We start from the raw sequence: 9,909 nt of genomic DNA, 5'->3' as shown, positions 1-9,909 counted from the left end.
GAGGCACCATATCGACACGTCAATATTCTGCATCTGTGTCTTGTACTAGAAAAGGCATACGTTAGTAATTCTAAGGAACGTAGCATTTATAATGCTGCGCTGACTATGCAAGGCCTGCACGAAAAGGCAAGTGTTTCCAATGCTTTGCTAAGACGACACAGTGATGGCACCTACCCGTCGCCTTGAGTGCTACACCTTATCACCTTTAAGACAAGCGCGCACGCCGCGCACGCGCTTCGTTTTCCAAGATAACTGCCAGATGGTGCTCATGTCTCACGTTTGACGTGACGATGTGCTCGTTCGCCTTCGCTGTGCGCTCAAGGCACTCTAACACAGCGCCTCCAGAATACCATTCACCGGTTTTCTTGCGCAGAACATCAAATAAACGTTTTGTTCACTCTCTCCAGACGCAAGACTATTGTCTTTCAACGACCTTTGCAGTGTAACCTGCACTGTAACCTGGCCAAATTTTTTTATTCTCTGCTCAAGCACTTCAGAGCTCAACGGCTGAACTCTTGCAAAGAAATGTTCTTTTTTATATTTTCATTGCTGTGGCAGTGCTCTTAGCGGAGCTGGGTTTAAAACCACACATAGGAGCGAATTGGAAATCTTGCTGCTCGGGGCATGAGTTTGTATGCGCTCTATAATGAACACTTGTCCATGATGAAATACAGAGCCTAGCAGGATTTTCTAGGAAGCGATGTACTGATCATTTTGCGCTTCGCAGGACACGGAAGGACTGGTGAGCAGACTTCTCCAATGGGCTGAGTCAGAGAGCACGCCTCCGCTACTGCACGCGTATGCCACTGGCCTGCTGGCGGCAGCCATGGAGGTGCAGGACATTGCGGCCAACTACCGGGAGGCCAACGCCCGCCTGGTGCCCGCCATGCTGCGACGACTCTGGGAGCTCGCACAGGCAAGCAAAAGTGGTGCCATCGCCATGACTCTCTGCTCTTTTATTTTCCAACACTAGACTGAGCAGTTACATCCTCCGCTGTCATGTCTTTTCATAACTATGGTCATGATTCTTGAACATATTTCTGTAGTTGTTACTGTGCTAGTACGGCAATGCTCGTACGAGTAATCAACGGGAATTTATGGGGGTTTCCGAGCGATCACCGATGTAAGCCGCCAGTACTTCCGAAACTGTATCGCAATGAGATCTTCTAGTTGCACTCAAACCTCGTTATGACGAAGTTGCATCTGACAAGAAAATAAGTTCGTTAGATCCAAAAATTCTGTATAAGAGTATATGCCTAACACAATATCTATGTCAAGGCTATTCTATATTTACTTTGTTATAATATTTTGTTATACTTGGGTTCGTTATATCGAGGTTTCAGTGTGCCAGTTCAGGAGCGTCACAATGTCATCCTACCATCTTCTTCTCTGTCCCTGTCGATTTTGAAACGACTTTCCCCGATCAAGGTCATGCTCATTGGGCTCCTGCACTCAAATTCTGTTGGTGTGTCTCTTCCACATTCTGCTCGCAGGTGACTCCCGAAGAGATCATGTGCCGACCGCCGGAGCGACCTTTCAGCCACCTCAACGGCGCGGCCACAGACGGGCCCCTGTCCACGCCTCAGCAGGCCTCGACGTTGCAGCAGCAGGGGTCGTCTCACAAGAGCCCCTCGGAGACGCCTCTCATCAGCGAGTGTTCCAACAGCAGCTGGGCCGAACTGGAACCGCTCATGATCGGCTCGAACCAGGCAAATATCGGCTGTTTCCCGTTTCTTGTCTCTGGACTCGCTGTTTTTTGATGATGTAGAGGCACATAATGATATAAAGGCACAGAAGATGAAACATACAGAAGGCTCAAGACACACGAGTGCTGACCTACAATGATATTTTACAGTGAAGGCCACTTATAATGTAACTGCAAATAGCGCAGGACTGGTTACAACGCGGTATTTTTCGACACCCATTTACCTTCCTGCAGAACTCCATATACTAGCAGAGCACTTACAGTGCAACACCTCTGTTACGAATCTCGGAGTCACTGCTGGGTTATATTTGCTGCGACAATGTTTTTCATCGGTCTTGGCATAGCTCGAACCGGATCATTTGGATGAAAAGATGAGAAGTGTATGAAAAGATAATTTGCCGTGGGCTAGTTATCTTTTCATCCATTTTTCTTTCTTCACGTTTATACTACAGCTGCCTCATATAACATTCCCTATACTTTCCTTGGCACGATTGTCTGTTAGATCACATTAATATCGTGTCTAACGAAGAAAACAAGCCCTTAATTGTATCCTTCTTTTTTTCAGATCCTGTAATAGTTTCATAATGCTCAGCATCACCGCTCCGTGTTATTGGCAGCCTTGCATGAGTTTTGGAATCTTTCCCGCGTTTTAGAAAAAAGATGGAAAAGCTTTGATGGCATTTGAGGTAATATTTGCTGTGGCACGATTATTATTTCTCTGTTGGCGGGGATGGTGCTTGTCAAAACGTGCAGATTTGTACGTGTTGGTCAATGCATACTACTATTTAGTGCGGTAGTTATGCCACATTCCCAGCAGATACATTTTAATGAGGTTTCACTGTATATCAAGTGTGTGTGGTTGTGTAGTTGCGGGAGGTGGAAGGGGGGGGGGTACAGCTTTGACATTAATAATGTGATAAGCTGGACTGATAGAACAGTTCAGCAAAACATGAAAAAGTTTGTGATACAATAATAGTGCTGTGATTTTTGGTCATCCTTGAAAACTTGGTAGGAAAAAAAGGGACACAGACCTTGTCCAGCCGTCATGTGGCTTTTTGTCTGTGTTTCTGCTATCTGTACCATGTATGGAAGTGAAATAAAGCTCAAGTTCAGTTCTTTTTTTTTTTCTCCAAGAAAGGGAACACACTGCTCTTAAAAAGTTTATTTCTTGACTGATTATGATGAAACTTGGGTGTGTTTACGTGTATTGGTGTGCCGATTTCAAATATGCCATTATTTTTTTTTGTATAAGGTGTAGCTTTTACAAACACAAAATGTTTCATGTGTATTTCGGTAAGCAAGATTTTTTTTCTGAACTTAAAAAGCTATAAAGTAAATTAGCATATCGCAATAATTTTGAATCAAAGCTGAGTTCAGTTGAAGAAAAGTGGATGTTTTTTAACACGAGAGTGTTTTATGCCGGGGTCCACCTCGGCTTCGGGACGTATTTCTGTTACGGATACGACGTTCCACAGCGGGGCGTTGAACCAGCAACCTCGCGCTCTTCAGTGCGCAACGCTAACCACTACAACACGAAGCGACCCTTCTCCAGCATGTGAATGGCCAGCCATTTATGTACACTATGTACCGCTGGTAGTCCTTGGAGCTCGGAAACTTCAGCGCGTTTTAGTAACCAGTAGTGAGATGGCACTACCGGCGCATGTCGTGCCACGCCCCCCTTGCGTCGCTGTGCGTGCGCGCCTCCGCAAGGCTTGGTCAAAGTGTGTATAGATGTTCTCCAACGTAGTGGGTGGTGGCTCACTTGCGCATGCTATCTCGGGATTTGGGGGCTCTGTACCTCTTGTGCTTCCACTGCATGTTTGATATGAAGTTACAGTAGTTAAAATAGAGCACGAACGTCAATTTGCTTGCTGCCGTGGCTGCAGGAAAGGAGCGCACTGCTCACATACGAAGTAAGAAATGTGACAGTTGGCTGTCCAGTTCGTCGGGTGTATTCTCACTTCGTGCCGGCTTTCTGCTTGAGGTGTGCGCTGCAAGTTTCAAGCTGCTTGCCGTTCCTCGCGTGACATAGCAGTTTGTTGCTGTAGCATTCATTCTTTTGCCCTTGTGGCGAAACAGTGCACAATGAATGCTCAGCCACCTCTGTGAGGGCACGTTTCACTTTAGTGTTACCGTATTTACTCATGTAATCCTTGCACTCCCATAATTCTCACACCCGCCACATTGCCCGGCAAAAACACGATTCCCTTTTTTGCTTCGAGTAATTATCGCACCTCCGAAAATTGCTGCAGTAAAAACGTCTTCTCGCTCCAGCCACTAATTATGATAGCGTGCGCCATCTGGCGCTTCCTAAGCATGGAGCGTACTATTATTGCACCGAGATTCAATCCAATCTAATCCAAGCCAAAGTGGCAAGTGGGCGTCGCGGCGTGATGTGTATATTGTGTTCGTAATCTTGTTACGTTATGGGGAGATACGGAAGTTACGCGGCTGCTTTCAAGTTGAAAGTGATTAATCATGCACTAAACAACGGCAACAGGGCTGCCAGTAGGCCCTTCGGAGTCGACGAGTTTTGTGTTCGCTACTGGTGGCGGCAGCTGAGAGCCACCAAGGCGTGTTGGGCCTGCCGTGTGCCTAAGACTGGTATTGATGGTAAACTATATTTCTTCAGAAGAAGACTGCAGAGGATTCTGTTAAGGGGGACACGGGTCTTAAAAGGCCGAAAATCGCGAAAAAATACGACTTTTTGAAGTTGACATTTTCGGAATCTGCAACTATTTTTGCACTTATTTTGGAAGTTTCAAACTTCTCGCGTCATTATTTCTGTCACAAAATCAATTTATAACACCCCTGTGAGATGAATCTGAGCACAAATAGACGCTTAAGTCGCGCTTCTTCCACGCCGAACCGTTGCCGTCACATACGAGCTATTGTGGTCATCTTGGTCTCGTTCGGAAGGGTCGTTCTTCTTCAATTTCCTGCCACCAGTGGCTCGCCTTGCTCATTGGTTTTTCAGCAGAAACGCGTCATGGAGAAGCACCACCGCGCGATTCTATTGGCTGCTTAGGGGCACATCACAGAACTTGGGCACCCGATTGGCCAAGTGGCGTTTCCGGCGTCTGCTTTTTCATCGTGACGCGCACGGACATGTGCCATTTTGTCATGGTGCTGTCGACTGCCTGCCACAGTGAAGAAGTTTCTCGCCGCACTAATTTGTGAAGCAGGTGTGGTGATTGTTCGTTCGCTTGAACTTCAGAAAGAGCCCCACTATCACTCAGGACAGAGAGGATAGCAAACTCACGGCGTTTAACGACGGTCGCCGAGTCACCGGTGTAGGCGTAACTCACGTACGAGCCTGTCGGTTGTCGACAATGTCGCTGAAAGCGGCAATGTTTTGGAGCTTTAACAGTTACAGGATGGCAAGTAAAAAAGCAGAAGTGAAGCTACAAGAGGTAGCAATCTTCGCAACGATGGAACGGAAGCGCAGTCTTATCGCTAAACGCGCCGATGCCGCGGGTTCCCCCCGTCTCACGTGCACTGCGTGACGGGTCGCCAGAGTGGAGTTCGCCGCGCGTCGGCAAACAGCAGAAAATCAATCCGTTTACGGTGAACGTGCTCGCCGCCTGCGCAATGAAGGCTACTGGCAACAGGTGGAGTGCTTGTAACGATGCGTCCGCAACGATGAACATATTTCGCCGCCGCCTCCACTCGAAAATGTGGCAATCTTACGTGAAAAGGAAACTAACACCTTGCTGCCCTTGGAGACTTGAAATTAGTGAGCGAGTGCACGAGTTCGGTCTGCGACACTAACAACTCAATCTGGACAAGCCGGAAAGCCGCTTTATTATAGGACGTATCGCGGATTACGTGCGCACATTCGTCGCACATAGGCGTCACCGAACTGGTAAGCGGCCTAGTTGAGAGACAAGCCCAAGGCGACCGTATTAGCTCGCAAGTGTGCCTCTGTGGAAAACATGCAGCGGACATTGAAAAAACGCCATTCAGGTGACGCAAAAAAGGACTACATGCCTAGTGCCTACTGAGAAAGCTGAATTTGCAAATCATTGTAAATAAACAGCTTTTCCATGCTACTGTCTGCCCAAAATGGACTTGTTATGTTTTTGCATGATTTCTCAGAATTCAAATTTTGCTGCAGTTGCAAACTTGTCTAAAAGATATCTCTGCCTCCAGAGCAGCTGGAACTGTTATTTTTGTTGTGACATGTAGCTGTATCTTTAGTTTACACAACGGCACTCGTGTCTTTCGTGTCCTTCTTTTTATCTCTGTGTCCTCGTTTTGTTCTCGCGCTATAACTATCGTCATGCCATACCAATTAGCCCAAGCTGCCAAACTTCTAAGGTAGGTGTGAATTTTTTATTATTATCTTCAAAAATTTAATTTTTGCCCAAAATTGGTGCATAAAGGGGTAGTGTCTGCAACACTGAAGTGCAAGGTGCGACAAACCTTGTCAAATTTATCAAATAAAAAAAGCACTCCTACCATTGAGTAGCTTTTGTTCATTAGTATACAGGCATGTGCCAATAGTAGCTCTGCAATACAAATTTCCTGTCTCATTATACTGGCAAACAATAGCTAATTCATTTTAGGATATCTAGAAAAGTAGTAATTAGTTTAAGGAAACAGTAATTGCATTTTGAAATCAGCATCAAAAACTCAATCACGCTGTGAATTTTCTTTATAAATGCATGAAAATATCTGAAATTTCGTCTCAAGTACAGTGTCCCCCCTTAAACAGCTTTCAGCCCAATACTAACATCCAACGCTTACCTTTTGAGGGCTCCTGTTGAGTGAAGAACGCTACCGCAACGCCCACAAGCTTTGCGTATGGTATTTTAACTCTTGACTATTTGCTTGCACTTTTTGCGTCTCAAATAAATCTTGTCTTGTGTTGAACCTTATTGGATTTTGATTAGTACTTCTCAAAGCTTGCTGTTAGTTGCTGGTGTGTGAATCCGGATTTGCGGCCACTTCGTTTTCTTTTTGGCTCTGTACGTTTTCGTGGCAAGTTTTCCCGCGTAATTCTGGCACCCCAACTTTGCATTGGTATTCCACAAAAAAAAGTGCGAGAATAATGCGAGTAAATATGATATATCGATTCCTAAAGAGAGGGATCAACTACGCTCTTTTAGAAATCAATTTGAACAAAAGGTATGGTATGTTGAACATTTCTGAGGGAGTCAATTACAAGCTAGGATTTCATTGGCAAATAATCAATGTACCATAACTTTTTTGTAATTTGTTTAGAACATTCATTATTGTTGCTCTGCAATCAGCTCCGATTCCAAATTATTGTGATATGCTGATTTACTTTGTAACTTTGTAAGTTTAGAAGAAAAGTTGCTTATTTAATATTTAATAATATAGAAACTATACTTTATACACAAAAAATAATAGCGTGTACGAAATAAGCACACAAATAGTATATATAAGCTCACCAAGCTTCATCAAAACTGATCTAAAAATAATTTTTTTTCAAGTACCTTGTCTCCCCTTAACCAGAGAATGTGCGAATCTAACGGTAAAGTTTCCTTCCTTCAAACCTCAATATAACGAATCCGGATATAACGTTCATCAGTTATAACAAAGTGAATGAAAAAAATGTCTTGTAATAGATGAAATGTTAGGAATATACTTTATACTGAATTTTTTTATATAATGAACTTATTTCTGTGCAAGATGCAACTTTGCTGTAATGAGGTTTGAGTTTAAATGCATTCGTTTAGAGCCATGTCGTGTCTCGTGCAGGTGTTTCCCCTGACTGTGGAGATGCAGCAGCGGCTGATCCTTCAGTACCTGACACCACTGGGCGAGTACCAGGAGCTGCTGGGTGCCGTGCTAGAGGCCAAGACCCTGCACCTGCTGCTCCACTACGCAAACCTCAAGGAGAATCGAGACGTCCGGCTAGCCTTCGAAGCACTCAAGGTGAACTAAAGTTTAGCACTCATCTTTTATGTAACTGAAGTGGTACTAGTTTATCAGCAACAGCACACACACACACACCTTAATGTCGGGTAATTATCATATCGTTGAAGACAAGCCTGCCTGCTGTAGACTTGTTAAACTGAACCTAGAGGTATTAGGTAACGATTACTGCGAAAACCTATGATGCCTCAGTAAACATGAAAAGTAACCATTTGCAAGGTGTCAACGCTAAGTGATACAAGAAAATTGTGTGATGACATCACGATCAGCAAAATTTGTGACGTCATTATGACATTGTTGCTTGGTGAAAGTTAGGCTGATCTGAGAGGCACTGCATCACCGCTTGAGGTGGGAAAATCTGGAGTGTTAGGTGTAGAAAGTAGGCTTGTGCGAATAGTGAATTTCAGGTTTGAAGCGATAAGTGATTTGGGTTGAATAAGTTTGAATCGAATTTGATAAGTATATAGCATATATTAATAAGAAAAATGGGCACATTTGTCATGGCCCAACTAACCTGCACAATACTTCTAAAAATATGAAACAAGGCCTGTGCAAATGCCTTTTTTCTTTGTTCAAAAGAAGCGGAAATTACATTGAATGGTAGCACGATTCGGCTTTTGGTAAAATGCTAGTGATAACCTGTAAAATATGTTACATTTCGAAATTTGCCATATTTAGCTTATAAGCCTATATAACAAATCTGTAAACTTCAAGCAAAAGTCGCAGCTTTGCCGCAAAGGCAAAGCAGTGAATGTCATAGCAACAAATAAGAAGGTCACGCGAAGAATAGCAAGCAAATAAAACCGTGCCCTGCGTTTTTCTCGCACAAATGATGCATAAAATGAATTCACAGGTGCAGATGAACGCGACTAACTTATTGCTAACAGTGCAGAACTTGCAGAACGTGCATAGCCGCTGGAGGCCTAGCTGTCTCTCAAGAAGCTTTCCCGGTGGCTAAGTATCTCGCGCGCATGTTGTCAAGTGCAGTTCACCACTCTGGCAGGGATGATTGCACAAAATCAGTTCCACAGAAAAGGTGAAGCAATGATTGTTATAGCGACAAATTGCAATGTTATACGAAGTGAGGCTGGCAGCCACCTCATTCAGGTCTGATCTCACGCAACTCTACAAAACACTGGTGTAAGAGAATACAGCCACTCCAGGTACACTTTGGCACCGTTTTTTCGTGCTGAGAGCGCAACCCGTAGAAACTCCTGCCTTCTGTGGGGGCACAAGGAGCGCGCTAATCGTTGCCGCCATGGAGCGGCAACCATAAGTGCCTCCCCCCCTCTTGTTCGCTCACGAGATGAGACTGCGCCCAGATGACGCAGCCAGAAAGGCAATGTTCGCTCTGCAGAAAGAGGAAGCTAGCACATCCTTTCCCATATGTGTGTGTGTGAGTGAGTGTGTGAGTGAGTGTGTGCGTGTGTGTGAGTGAGCGTGTGCGTGTGTGTACATATATACTTATATGTGAATGACGGCGGCCGCAAAAAACTATGAGACTGTCCATATAATTGCTATCACAATGAAATGTTGAATCAATGTGAGCGTAAGGTTTTTTTTTTTTTTTTGCGTAAAGTGGGGCTTCGTGGCAGCGTGGATTTACCCTGGATAGGTGTTTTCATGGCTTAACACCTGTACACTGCAAATTAAAACCACCTTTTTAGGAGTTTGCATGCAGATTACTATTCACTTATTCATTCATTTTGAATACTGAGAAATTTTGAATATTTGCACAAGCCTAGTAGAAATGTATCGGGGGATGAATGTGATTCATTGCATAAGGAAAAGAACCTTCAAGTAATCTTGAAAGAGTGGGAAGGGGTCATTCATTTTTTGTTCTGTTTGACAGGAATTCAAACAACTGAGAGATGAACAGGGGTTTTTAATTCAAGGATGAAACCAGTCGTATGAGCAGCAGCAGTTCCATTTAAGCAGCAATCTAGCACTTTTATCTACTCTTTTCTACACCGTGATGGCCCTAAAGCCCCACATTTTAATTTTTATATCTGAGCAAATTTTCCATATCTTCAGTTTTTGAGCAACCCTCTCTTGCCCCTATCACGTGCAGTACTTGGCAGCCTTGCTGTGCCACAAGAAGTTTGCCCTGGAGTTCATCGCCGTGGGTGGTCTGCAGCGTCTGCTGGAGGTTCACCGGCCGTCAGTGGCCGCCACGGGCGTTTCCATCTGTCTCTACTATTTGGCCTACTCCGAGGATGCCATGGAGAGGGTAAGCGAAGGTCATTGTAGTTTGAAAAATTGGAAGGACCCTTAGGACGCGGTTTTGGTATCGCGAAAAA

General features: G+C 44.5%; 1 protein-coding gene across 9 annotated transcripts in view; it reads left to right on the top strand.

The window, feature by feature from the left end:
* LOC142771973 (DDB1- and CUL4-associated factor 1-like) overlaps positions 1-9,909 on the top strand; it is a 149,023-nt gene that overhangs the window by 36,330 nt on the left and 102,784 nt on the right. For all 9 annotated transcript variants that reach the window (XM_075874008.1, XM_075874007.1, XM_075874006.1 and 6 more), the window contains exons 6-9: positions 728-916; positions 1,494-1,709; positions 7,433-7,609; positions 9,681-9,839. In XM_075874008.1, coding sequence (XP_075730123.1) covers positions 728-916; positions 1,494-1,709; positions 7,433-7,609; positions 9,681-9,839 — 741 coding nt within the window. The remainder of the gene's footprint in view (positions 1-727; positions 917-1,493; positions 1,710-7,432; positions 7,610-9,680; positions 9,840-9,909) is intronic.

Source organism: Rhipicephalus microplus, chromosome 9 (genome assembly GCF_043290135.1).
Source record: "Rhipicephalus microplus isolate Deutch F79 chromosome 9, USDA_Rmic, whole genome shotgun sequence".
Lineage (NCBI taxonomy): Eukaryota > Metazoa > Arthropoda > Arachnida > Ixodida > Ixodidae > Rhipicephalus > Rhipicephalus microplus.
Note: the sequence above shows the minus strand (reverse complement) of the source record. Positions and strands in the feature narration are given on the sequence as shown.